General features: G+C 38.4%; 1 protein-coding gene across 3 annotated transcripts in view; it reads left to right on the top strand.

The window, feature by feature from the left end:
* CDKL5 (cyclin dependent kinase like 5) overlaps nt 1-13495 on the top strand; it is a 140641-nt gene extending 127146 nt beyond the window's left edge. For 2 of the 3 annotated variants that reach the window (XM_075521638.1, XM_075521646.1), the window contains exons 15-18: nt 1761-1863; nt 5589-5711; nt 6844-6963; nt 8265-13495. In XM_075521638.1, the coding sequence (XP_075377753.1) occupies nt 1761-1863; nt 5589-5711; nt 6844-6963; nt 8265-8651 (733 nt within the window). In that variant the 3' untranslated portion in view covers nt 8652-13495. The remainder of the gene's footprint in view (nt 1-1760; nt 1864-5588; nt 5712-6843; nt 6964-8264) is intronic. The other variant, XM_075521655.1, reaches the window with a different exon arrangement.

Here is a 13495-nt window from a genome sequence, read left to right as displayed (position 1 = left end):
TTCTAAGCCCATTCTCTTACTCAACAATTGCACTTCATTACAGCATTTAAACACTGCATGCATTTCTATTTAGAACTAGGTAGCATTTCAAGCTTGAGGTGGTTTTTTGTAGAAATTGAGGAATTGATGAAACCACCTATCAGAGTGAAAATACTCATCCATAAGGAGGATGACTCCAGTGATTCCTACCCCAATTATGTGTTTCACATTTGCTTGGGGGAAAAAAAAAGTCAGCTTGGCATGTAGTAGCAGCTGAATCACCAGCTGATAGCGTAGCAATTTAAGCCAGAATTAGAAGCCAAAGATAACTATAGCAGACAGCTAAGTGTTGCTACATTACAGTTACTCCAAGAAAAGCTGCTCCAGTTTGTCATCCAGAGCCCTTAGAACTGTGGCTTTCCTTTAGGTTTTTCATCAAGACAATGGAATAATTTCATTTTTGCTTTCGTACAACTTAAGACTGAGAAAGGACTATTAAACCACCCAGTATGATTTTCTGTATGTTAGTTGCCATTAAATGTCATCCGTTCTCCAGGGTCCAGGCCCAGTAGCATACCTGACTAATGTGTATCTCCCAGAAGAGCACGCAGTCATGATTTGAAATGTCAAAGATGGGAAATCCACTTCTTTCACTAAGGAGTTTGTTCTGGCGGTTAATGATTCTCATTGTTAAAATCAGTGCCTTATTTCTAATATGACTTCCCTGGCTTCATCGTCCGCCTACTTGTTATGGCTTTGCCCTTTACTTTAAAGATCCTTCTAGTACTCTGTAATTTCTTTCTGGATAAGTACTTGTGCGCCACAATCAAGGAAACTAAATGTTGGAGCTCGTTTGGCTGTGTTTTTTAACATACCGAAAAGATTGAAATCTCTGACTCTTCATGTAGGCCATTCTTTCTACCTCCAGAATTATTTCCGTGGCAGTTTCCTGCACCATTTCCAATTTTCAAACTATTTTAAAGGGCACTAGAACTGCATTCAGTTATGTCTCACCAATGTCCTATGTAAACTACCTTTTTACCCCGTATCAGTACTTTACATACATAGTTTACTGTGTATACTTAAAGTATCATGCTGTTTATCAGCTGTAGTTAATTCAGCTGTGTAGACAAGTTAAAAGGTGGAAATTCAATCTTGAGGCAAGTCACCTGTTCCACTTTCAAGTCATCTTCTTTTGCCAGCACTGTCTCACCCACGCATAACAAACTAACTGAAGTTTTTAAGTTGAAATGGACAACAGTAGATCCCCAGCTTGCCCGGTGGTAAATTTGGAACCATGTCAGCAAAGGTCAGGCAGTTCGACTGAAATTGGTTCTCTCTGGTGAACTTTGCAACTCTTGGCTCTCCAGCAAGCAGTGGATAAACTGGACCTGTGCTTTTATACCTCATCACCATTTGTATGTTCTCTCAGATACGATTTTCGTTTTTCTAAAAGATCTTGTGTGTGATATTTTGGTTTGAATATAAAATTCTGGCTTAAAAAAAAAAAAAAAAGACATGCATGCTTTCCTTTTCCCTAAATCACTATTCACTGGTTTGAGCTAAACATTCTACCCTAACACTGTGTTCCTCTTATCCCATTTAATAAGACTATTTATCTGGTATTTGCATAGTAACCCTTGAACCAATGAATGCTAAAACATGAAGAACCTTTTGCTTTAATCAATAATTTGCATTCTTTGGCATAAGATCTATTATTACACAGAATTTACATAATATCAAAATAAAATCTCTCTTACAATACCTTATTTCATGTTTAGGAAAAGTCCTGAAAACCTTAACAGTCACTCAGAACAGCTCAAGGAGAAAGAAAAGCAAGGTTTTTTCAGGGCAATAAAAAAGAAAAAGAAGAAATCTCAAACCGTAAGTATACGGTATTTCTAAAAGAAAATATGTTTATTAGTTTTGAATTATACCATTTTAATACGCTAGATTAGTACAGTACCTTTGTATTATTTGTGGTCATGCCTGCATGTATCTATTTGTTCTTTTATTTTCTCTCTTCACTGTATGAAAGTCAAATTCTTTCCCTGTTCAGGGTTTATTTATCTACCTTTTCAAGTATTTCTTCACCTACTAGTCCTGTGCATCTTTGTTTTCATTCAGACCCTTTGAGAGCCAGTTTTGATGCAAGTTTTAAGCTGATGTTGCAGCAAATTCTTTTGCAGGATATGGTGATACCATTCCAAGAATAGCAAATGCATTATTGTGTGTCCTCAGAGCTTGAATAATTTCAGACACCCATTAGGAGGAGATCAAACTGTTACAAATGAGAATCCTTTCCAGTCTTTTTCATGGCATAACAGCCTCCGTCTTCTTGCTGCACCTCATGGCGGGAATAAGGATGATGTGTCTTAACCATTCTTAACGTTTTATGTTTTACTGGGGGAATGGATTGTGGCTTTTATTATTCAGTATAAGCCTTTGGTGTCTTTTCTACATTTTTACATTTTCATCTAGTTTTTGGGAGGGAGAAAGGACTTTCTTTTATCAAAGAGCAGTGGTATATTAACATTTCACAAAGTTTTATAATGAAAATCTCCCTAAGAACTCAAGTAACCTAAACGTCATCTCATCTCACTCTCGAATGACAGTTCTGGAAACAGTAAAATATTTACAATTTCATTTACATAAAGTTGCAATGTTTCTGTAAGCGTAACTGCAGTTTTGAAGGTTCTCAGAATGGAGTAAATCATGCTCACTCCTGGTGAAGAGGAGTAACTAAATCAAAATATCTACTGTCACATAGTGAGGTGACATGATTCTGGGTATTGGTGGAGGTCTGATCTGTTGAAAACTGGGAGAGAGGAGTGATTATCAGGCTGCCCTTTTTTTTTTTTTTTGTAGTTTCTTTGAACTGTATGGAACGTGTGTGTGTTAACTAGCACTCAAAAATGCACCTTTACTTCCTGCTGGGCAGGTTTTAGAGCAGTGGCATCTGCCTCTCCTTCTGAACTTGTTCATCCTGATAACCTGTACCTGGTTCAAATATGATCATTTGCATTACACAACTGAACAAAATACCTAGATTATAACTCTGGGATTATTTGAAATCAAAATGTCCGTGCAAGGATAGCACACCTAAGGCCGTTGGTTCCGGTGATGCATTTTCCAAAAAAAAAAAAAGGTCAAATTTGCACTGTTCTAGTCTACTCTGATTCCAGCCATTCAGACGTGGGTGGCAAGGAACACTTTAAAAGCCCAGCTGATAGATGGTGTATCAACTACTTCCAGATTAAACTGTGTGAAGGAAATACAGACTGGATTGTGTCGCATCTCAAAATGCGGCACTTTCCAAAACATCTAAATCACAAGTACTTTGATCTATAGCTACCAAAGACATCATTGATTACAAGACAGGACAGATTTATACATAATCCTTACTCCTGTTTCTTCACGCTCTTAAGAAGAGGGATAGAGGGGGAGAGGGAGAGGTTTGCATAAGGGAAAATTACGTTGGCTAGTTCGAGCTAGTATCTCACAGGAAGATGAATACATTAGTGAAATAAGACAGTGATAAAATTCTTCAGCGAGCTAGAAACTTGCTGACATCAACTTGATTTTTGGACCCAACCAGAGACTGGGAAACGTCTTTTCATTTCTACTTACAGCTGCTTAACAGGCCAGTATCTGGGGACAGACTGTTCCCGTCAATGTGTGTACAAGTGTCTGGTTCAGACACTGGTTTTTGTTCTTCTTTGTCTGTTAGTTGAGGACATCTACCTAGCAAACATTGAGATGTTCATTGGGATCTTCGAGCAGAAGCAAAAATTATTACCTTCAGTTCAGCACCAAGTTTGACTTCAGTAGTGAAAGCTGTTAACAGCACTGTAATATTAGCTCTTCAGCTACATGAATACTGTTTTCTATGAATTCTTATTAAAAATCTAACATATAGCTTGTGACTACCCAAGTTTTTTTCTGAGTCTTATAAGTCTTATGGAGTCCTAGAAGTATGTAATTCCACTTATTTACTCTGACACAGACTTTCTGCAGCAAATAACAAACTAGACCGCAGAACTGTCACAATGCTGAGAAGCATATCATAGAATTTGAGTTTGTTAAGAGAGTGATAATATCACATCCACTAGCTACTATTTACTTCTGATATCCTTTGACAAGTCTCATTTTGCTGGTGATGATCATAAGAGTCATAAAAGATACTTGAAATTGGGTTGAAGACATCTTCTTAATAAATGTCATTCTCAAACCCTCTAATAGCCCAGACCTGATTCCAATTCCTGACACTTCGTCCTGCAGAGGTGTTCCCATTAATCATTCTCTCTAGAGTTCTCCATGTCCCGTTCCTCATGGGATAATAATCATTACTGCCTGCTACGGGAATTCTTTGCAATATTGTTTTTGCAGAGCTGTTCTTACCCATTGTCCTTTTCATCTTGTTTGGAGTCTTATAGTAAGGTACCAATAGGTTTTGAGGATTGCTAGAGTCACAGTTATTTCTGTCATCTGCCACCAAACAATTGGATATCCATGAGGGTTGTGCACTGTGTCAATAGGCACTATCTTCAGAGGAGCCCGAGTTTTGCAGATTTTGGCACATATTGCAAGCTATGGGTCTGAAGAAGTTACCTGCTTTGGCAAAACCAGTTGCAGGTGAGCATTTCTCCTAGTGATGCTTTGATTCCTTTTTGATTTACTGAACTTTAAACAGGAAATTTTTCTGACCATAAAGTTCCTGAACAAGCTATGCTAATTAGCGTCTTTCATTAACTTGGATGGAATCTAGATGAGAAAGCTGTTTGAAACCTCTCACTTTTGGTAGTGCACCCATCGTTCTCTTTAGTCATATAATCATTATATTGTATTATAAAGTTTTCTTTTGGTGGGCAGAAATATGCTAGACACAGCATATGGGTCCTGTGTGTGTTTGTACCTGAGCAGAGGAGAAATAGTCCCATTCATAATTTTAATACTTGATAGTTCTGTTTGTTGTTTATGCATCCATTGGTATGCTCTTTGATTGTGTCACAGAAATTAAAATAAAACAGCCAGTGCCCTTGCAGTTACACATGAAGTTATTGACGGCATATTTTTGTCAGAACTGAAATAATTCATCTTGGAGCCCTAGCTCTTTTTACAAGTTAAAAATAGAATACTTTTATTTCTTCTAGAGGTAACTATCAACTGCTCATTCTAAAACCTATCGCTATTATTGCTAGTGTATCTTTTATTTATATAAAAATAAGAAATGTCATACTGCTTTAGGTCATTATCATAAGTAACAAATGATTGCCAGAATTACAGGATTTGATCCAAAGTTCAGTAAAGTCAACAAGACCTACCAGTTGTTTCCAAACAGCTTTGAAACGGACTCTGCATTCCTAATTAACATAGTTATAAGAATAGGTGTACTGATCTCTTTTTACATGCTTTATATGCATTGAGTTCCATGAATTTGTTCCATATGCTTTTTTCGTTCAATCACTATTGTATTTTCCCAAAGCAAGTTATAGGATTGATACCATATATTGTTGGAATTTTAAAAAAAAGGAAAAGAATTAATATAGTAAGGACAGATCTCTTGAATTGAAATACTATGCATTTAGTTTTTGTATCTTATATTGCAGACAGACTCAACCAACGGGGAGAATCCAAGCATCAAGAAATCCCTCTTTCCTCTTTTTAATTCAAAGAATAATTTAAAGCATAGTTCTTCTTTGAAAAAGCTTCCTGTAGTCACTCTACCCATGGTATTAATTTTTAAGTACAGTAGCACTGTAAAATGCTCCAGTAAACTTGTTTTACTGACTACAGCAGCATGTGTTTTATTTTCATGGGATCACTTTCTCTTCATGCCAGTTAAGTATCTTGGGCCAGTTCGATAAATTTAAGTAAAATTGGCAGTTCTGTTGAAATAGATTGTGCCTAAAAAAATTTTTTTTAGTATTTGATATACTGAAAATGTAACACACACAGCTCCAGAGAGAATGAGCCCTGGGACTAAGACTAAAGGAAGAAAATAGTTGTGAAATCATATATGTTTAAAATTAAACTGTCTCATTCTGTTTCAATCAGGAAAAAAATTAACCTGCTTTGTTTTATAGCTATATTGGAAATACATTTTTTTATGCAAGCTGCTGCTTTATATATTTAATCAATCAAATATTAACAACAGATTATCTGAGAACTAAATTTTAGCTCATGCCTCTGCTGTATTTTTGTTTGTCCTGATTGTTCATGATAAAAGACAGCCATTAAAAATAGGTTAAATTTTAACTGTCCTTTTTTTGCTTAGAATTCTTGAAATGAGATAAAACACTACATATAAGTTTTAAATTATCCTTCTGCCATAAATTTTGTTGGATTTTTAGCTTGCTTGGGAAGGGGGCGGTGGGGAGTTCCTTAATTTTTGCTTTAGTTTGGGGTATTTGTGGAGGAAGATGGGGAAAGGAAAAGCTCTTGGGTTTGTGACAGCAAAATCACCCAGACATCAGTTTAGAGAAATTTTGGTCTGCTTCACTCAGGAACAAATTTATAGAACTGATCCATGGTCTTAACTGCAGTATGGAATGCTTTTTAAATGAAGATGAGGCTCAACAATTTTTTTAATTTTTTTCATTTTTTGCAGCCTTGTTTAACTGCTCTCTCTTACAGCAAATAACACTAACAGCATGCGAATGCTTTAAGGGCTAAGGGTATATATAGCAAATCTGCATGATATCCACAGCCACTTGCTCTTACTATGGGGAAAAATATTGAAAGGTCATTGCAATTCTGCTGCAGTAATGGGCTTCACTTGTGTTCTGTAATTAACTGGGGGAAATTATTTACAGCTATTCTTAAGAATATATTAGGAAACCAGTACCTAATATTTTGTTGCAGATGCCTAGCAGTGATGGTCAGGATCTCTTGGCATTACAGAAAGCCATTCATTCTTCTAATCACCAGAGCAGCAGGCAGAAGGATTGGCATCCTGAGAAGATGACAGAAATCCAGCCTCATGTAAGTGGCATTATCAATTCCCTGTATTTTAACATCACTGAGGTATCTTGACAGCTTTTTCTCTGGTGAATAGAAAAATTGCATTTGACATTATTTCTCAACCTCCCCATTCCCCGCTCATTGAATGTGAAAAATCATGTGCCTGCAGTCCTGCATAAGTCTTTGAAAATCTAGACATGAATAGCAAGGAAAAGAAAAGAGACTAAATGTCCCTGTGTCAGTCTTTGAGCCCTTCAAAATATTGGTTATGTTTTTGTATTAGAGGCAAGCAACATTTCAGTGCATGTCCGTGGTAGCTATGCAGCGCTGTAGAAAAGCCCTCAAGTTACGTCTGCAAGGAATGGTGGTGCATCCTGAGGGCGTGCTGCTACTTGACACAGTTTGATACTTGGTGGGGTCACCAGAGCATCGTGACCACGTTACAGTGCAGCTGTGCCTCAGCTGGCGCAGACTGCAGTTTAAGCAGGCTACATTATTGGAGCATAGCACTGCACTAATGCAACTTTATTTTCTCCAGTTCTAAAACCAGCTTGGGGGGCAGGGTTTGGGAGGGAGCTTCAGTGCCATGCTCTGTTGCCATTACAACATTGAAAACTGAAGAAGAGGGCTCGTTGCAGCTGCACTGTTTGAAGAAGCAAGTTGCTCTGTGAGCTGTGGAATTTAATGAGGCTGGTTTCATACCGCTTTGCGTGCTCAGGCTTCCCCAGGCTCTTGCTAGCCATTTCAATAACCCCATGTCTCCCTTTTCCTTCAACCTGCTTACCAGTTAAAGAAGCTGTGAGGGACTTGAGCAGCTTATCACCCAGCTGCCGGCAAACAACATATCTAACTGCTGAGTTCTGCCAGCCCGTATTTCAGTACAGATGAGTACTCCACTCTACTCCCTAACTGATGTTCACAAAATTTTTAGGAACTTTGTATTTCTGGTATCTGTGCCTCATAAGATGCGGCTGAGGTTCTAAAGCTAATAGCAGGAGTAGTGACAGATGGACAGCTAATGCAATTGTCTATGCCTCCATTTTCATAGGAAACAAAGTTAAAATAATTGATGGGAACAATTTTTTTTTCTGATGTAGAAAAGATTCCATCTTTTTGGGTAGCTAATAGATTGAATCATAATGAGAAGACATTTTCTCAGGTGTGTGGTCATGGCTTGGAATGAAATATTCCAAATGAATACAAATTAAAAGTGAAGAAGTCTTGTGAAGTTCCAGATGTTCAGTTTAGGATGACAGTTTTGTTACAGGAACTCTGGTAAGATGGAGAGCAGAAGGTCAAGTGTTTTTCACCGTGTCTTTCAGAGCCAGCCATTAAAATCTCTCCGAAAGCTCTTACACCTCTCCTCTTCAAATCATCCTGTCCCTGCTGAGCCTCGCTTCCAGCCCTTACCAAGTCAGCCAGCCAAAGCTTCTTTTTCTGAAGTGCGAATTCACCCCATGAGTCAAAGCTCCGGCAGCGGCAGCAGCAACGTGCGGCAAGAGCCTCAGCCAAAAAGCAGGCCGACGCTGCAGATACCAAGCCAGCTGGAACCTACCTGGCACGTCTCCCCGGTGAACAGGAGCGCGAGTGACGGGCCTCCCTACTCCGATCAGCTGCCTTCCAAGAGCGGACAGAACGGGCACACGTATAACCGAACAAACCGATCGCGAATGCCAAATCTGAATGATTTAAAAGAGACAGCCTTGTAATTGCACTCCGGAAAACAGGCCAGTTCAGGTGGAGATCAGCGTAGGGTAGTGGTGGTGGTTCTGGTGATGGTAAGACTGCATTTTCAGCTTTATAAAGGTGTGCAATATGTACATGTGGAACCATGCTGTTTGGCACCACAGTGAGAGTCAGGGATTATACAGTAAAACAAGTTGAATTATGAATTACCAGTCATCAGAAATGTCGCTGGATGCCAGGCAGAGTGTGCCGGTCAGGGAGAAAAATGCATTGCCGTTTTCTCTCATTTACATTCCAGCTTAGTGCACATCTCTGTCTGAAAGCTGGGAGACTTCTGGTATGTATTGGCACTTAGAAGGGTGAAAACATTCATGTCTAGACCTATGCCCTTACTACATTTTTTGCTGCCTAGTTAAAACAGTGGGGTTTATGTGATAAAAGTGTATCCCTGTTAAGGGTTTAAAGTTAAATTGTATGTCTTAAATTTGTTTTTTAAACTTCCATATTTGATAGGATTTGTAATATTTATTTATGATGACCTAATATCGTACTGTTATAATCATATCTTTTATGTTACAATGTAAAGTTATTTTGAGCTGTTTGAAACATTGTGAAGCAGTGCAACAGCTACAGTAGTTTCTATACAAAACTAACAGTAACATTTATATATTGCATCAGGAGTATTTTATTCTATATATAAATATATGTATAAATGGAAGATAACTGTCTGTTTTTTAAATATACTCATTTAAAAGAAAAGTATTGTTATGACACTATCTGCCATATTTTTATACATTTGTGATATAAAGTGCAGTATTATACTTCTAATAAAAGGAAGTTGAATGTGGATATAAATGTGACTGTAACAGTATGAATCTTGCTCAGCTATGAGAGCCCAGTATTATAGGCATTATTGGTAACAAACAAAAGACAACATTCAATTCCAAGCTTTATTATGGGCTATTTTGTTGGAAGTATTGGCTATATGTAAGAGACTGCAGAACTGTACAGTAATCTAAATGTGGTATGTTCTCCCCTGTGTCCTTAGCTTTCCTAGTAATATCAATGAGATTTCTGCATCTGCTTCAAGAGCACAGAGCCCCAGTACCAAATTTTTGTTTCCTCTAAAGAGATGAAGTGCCCCATGACTACAAGCTAAAGCAGGTGCTCCTCCACTTAATAGCAGGGGTGAAAACCAAAGAAACATAGCATGAATTGCAAGCGAAATGCCAAACTTTGACACTTACGCATAGCATGGCATTGTAGATCATGGTATAAGCTTTTATGCATATGTGTATTTTACACCTTGTTTAGCAATCTACTAACTAATAAGATAAACACTGTATTTAAATTTAAACTACTCTTGCACTTTTTATTCTACTTCAGGATGTAGTTAAAGCTACAAATCTGATATTTGGATATTGAGGGAGAAGGTTGCCATGCAGCTTAGTTTCTCCTTAGGTCTTACTATCCGAATATTCCCGTACACAGTTCAGTTACCAGTCTCAGCAAAATACTAGATCTTAGGTTCCGGTCTCCTGTACAACATTGTTAAAACTGCCTTTTCGTTGGTGAACGTCGAGTGTGGCAAATACACAACCTGATTCCTCTGTTGCTACCAGTAAACTAAATCCAAGGTGAGCCAGTAGGAGTCAAAAGAGTTATGCCAGTCTAAACTTTGTGCAATAAGAGGAGGGTCAGGCCTGTAGTGTCAGAACAATACAATCTTTCCTTTTAAACATGTTAGTTCAACTCCTTCATTACTCTGCAGCATAGTTTGTTTTCTAGATGCTGTCCTCATAAGATACTTGTACTTGCAAATACATTGTCTTTTCCAAAAAGAGATTAACCTGATTGAAAATTTGATGATTTAGCCATAGATGTAGTTAACAGAAGCAGCCAGGCAGTAAGAGCTGAACTTCCTACTTGGATAACAATGCAAACTGGACATGCTGTTCAGTACCTCTCGAGTCATACCAAAGTTCCAACAACGGCAGATTTGGCACCACTACTCTCAAAATCTTTGTCAGAAAGTACATTATGGAAGGATGTTGCATCAGGTTTGTCCAGGGCTAAAAGTCAGTCTAGTAAATTTGAAAAATTACAAAATAAGAGTTCTTTCTTTGTCAATTGCCTGCAAGAAATGTGCATGTGATTTTCTATAGATATATATGATATATGATATCTAGATATATATGATATATACTGTGTTGATATATCGTATATATAGCATATATAAATACAGTAGACATGAAAGGGTATTCAGTTTTTGATCAGTTCAGTGGGCATCCAGGAAAGACATTGTGATATTTACTAGTCATCGCTATCAGAGGTTAGCAGCATATTTTAGCAATCTCTTTTGGATTCACCAGTGGGTCACAACTAGGTTAGTCCTGCTCTCTGCTTTGATATGGGCTGATGCCACTGAAATCCCTCACAAGCGCAGTGTCCGAGAGTGGGGCTCTAAGCAGTACTATTTGAATGTCTCCGAGGGAGCGTTCAGGCTAGACTCTTCTGTACTTTGTGGATATATGTATCCTTTTGCCTCTGCAAGACTTTTAGCTTGCTGGTAAGAGCTTCATGCTGGGGATGGTGATACTGGGCTGTATGTGGCTGTTCTGATTTCTAGCAAGCAAAAGTGTTTCCAAAGGATTTTTTTTCACAGGACCGTTAAGTTAAATCAGAGTAATATCTGACTGTACATATAGCTGTTTAAAGTAGTTAGCAAAGCTTCAAGGGTGACCCAAGGAATGTTCAAGTATTTGGTGGCCCATATTTACAGAAAGTTGTTTCTACTTCATACTGCATTTTCTTCTCACTTTCAACAAACCGTAGTAGATTTCAGTTGAATGCTAAATTGTGCTGAATGTATGTAGTATTTTCTTCCTTCTGTTGGAAAGAACTTCCAGCAGCTCGGCCAGCTGGTGCTGGGATAAATTGTGTATTTTTAACCTGGTATAACTTCCCAATATTTAGAATATTGCTAATGTAATTTTGCCGAGGCTTCCAAAGGAGTCTTATTATAGTGACTGAGATTTGCTGGCTCAATAAAGGGGAAGAGAATTCCAGAGCAAACGATTTTGTAAGTGTGAGCTTTCCTCTTCACTGGTCTGTGAGTCTTGTGCTACATGTTCTATAGATTGACTTAGTATAAAGTATCGTAGTTAAACTGCATTTTATTCTTTGGCAATCTGTTTTGCCTTATGGCATCATTAATGATGTGAATAGAAAAGAAACTAGGTTTCAGAAATGAATTATAGTCATTTTGCAGAACTCAAGCTGCCTAAACTTGTCTGTATGTTTTTACTATAGCTCTTGAGCTCTTGTTAACTGAAAAAGAAGCACCTTAAGCTCATCTTAACTGAAATTGTGTATGTGTTTAAGCTGTCCTTTTAAACTGCCATGTAAATGTATTAACCTAAAACAACATATTTTTTTCAACAGGCCTGACCACAGAGAACAGTCCCTAGAGCTATTTAACACTTTTTGTTCCCTTTATGGCAGCCCGAGATTCCTTGCTCCTCTGAGAGGTCGCCAGCGCGGAGCACCGGGCAGAGTTCTTGGCAGGAAGCCAGCGATCTCCGATTCGGTCGCTTCTTCCTAAAACGTTCCCCATCCCACCGGGCTTGGGACTGACACCAAGCTTTGATTTCTGATACCAAGTCAGACCCACCTAAATGTGTGGGTCCTGACGCCACTCTATTTACAGATACTCGCTCGTTTACATCAATATCAAAGCAGGCTTCAAACTTCCAAACATACGAGACGCCCTCAGGCCATCCTTAGGCTTGTCGCCTTTCTCTCCGCTACACCTACTTGTTTCCGGGAGCAAAGCTGGAGTGGTTCTTCAAGAAGCAGTGTCCTGTGATAGGCTTTTAGCCATTCCCTGTCATTGCAGTTAGGTCTCTTAACAGATGAATCTTACTGGTACGAAAAGCTACATACCAACTTATTTTTCTTTTTTCTTCAAAAGCTGCTGTTGCTATTAGCTGAGTAGACTCCTTTGTTCACCCAGAAAAAGCTATCACTTCTTAACGATTCAGTGCTGTAGCCCTCCCTTATAAGAAAGGACACACAGATTATATAGCTCTGAAAGCACTGTTGTGATCTATTTAGCTAAGGCAAAACCCAGCCGCTTCTGAGGGGAGCCATGCTCTACAAGTGTTTGGGGTTTTTATTCATGTTTCAGTTTTTTGTTGTCTTACAATGATTTGGTAGTGAGACATGCTTCAAAAATATCTGCATGTAGTTAATTCTGTATGTGTTGACCACTGTCAGAGTAGAGCTGGGAGGATATTTGAATCCCAGTTACGCAAAGAGTTTGAAAAGGATAGCCATATATAACATACTGGAAATTGTGGGGTGGCAATGAATGTTTATTTTTTCCATTCCAGCTAGCATACATAATACATCTGTTAATGGGGTTATATCATAAACCATCCATCTGGGCTGTTGTTCATGTAAGTAGGCCCACCATTCGAAATAGGATAGGTGTGTTGCAGAAGATGATTGGAAAGGTGATGTGCCCTATTTAACCATTTTTAAACGACCTTCAAATCAGGACACTATTTAAGAACAGGTGCCTTTCCCTACACAGCTCTCTCTAATGGTGTCATGATATTAACCATTCATTAACTAGGTTTGTAGTGAATGAGGAGAAAAGCCATTTAACTTCTGGCCTTTGTTAAAAAGGGAGCGATTTGAGTAAACCCTTTTAATATAACACAGCTTGGAAGTTCTAGATGTTGGCTCCTTTTTCAAAGGGTCAAACAGCAGCAGTGCATCAATGCTGAGGCTCATCAGGCAAGAGAAGGCTTCTGCACATCACTTGGTTCAGATGTTGTACTGAAACGATCTTGTACTGAAA

The sequence above is a fragment of the Mycteria americana genome, chromosome 1 (assembly GCF_035582795.1).
Source record: "Mycteria americana isolate JAX WOST 10 ecotype Jacksonville Zoo and Gardens chromosome 1, USCA_MyAme_1.0, whole genome shotgun sequence".
NCBI classification, from domain to species: Eukaryota; Metazoa; Chordata; class Aves; order Ciconiiformes; family Ciconiidae; genus Mycteria; species Mycteria americana.
The sequence above is the reverse complement of the archived record's forward strand: the minus strand, read 5'-3'. Positions and strand labels throughout refer to the sequence as shown.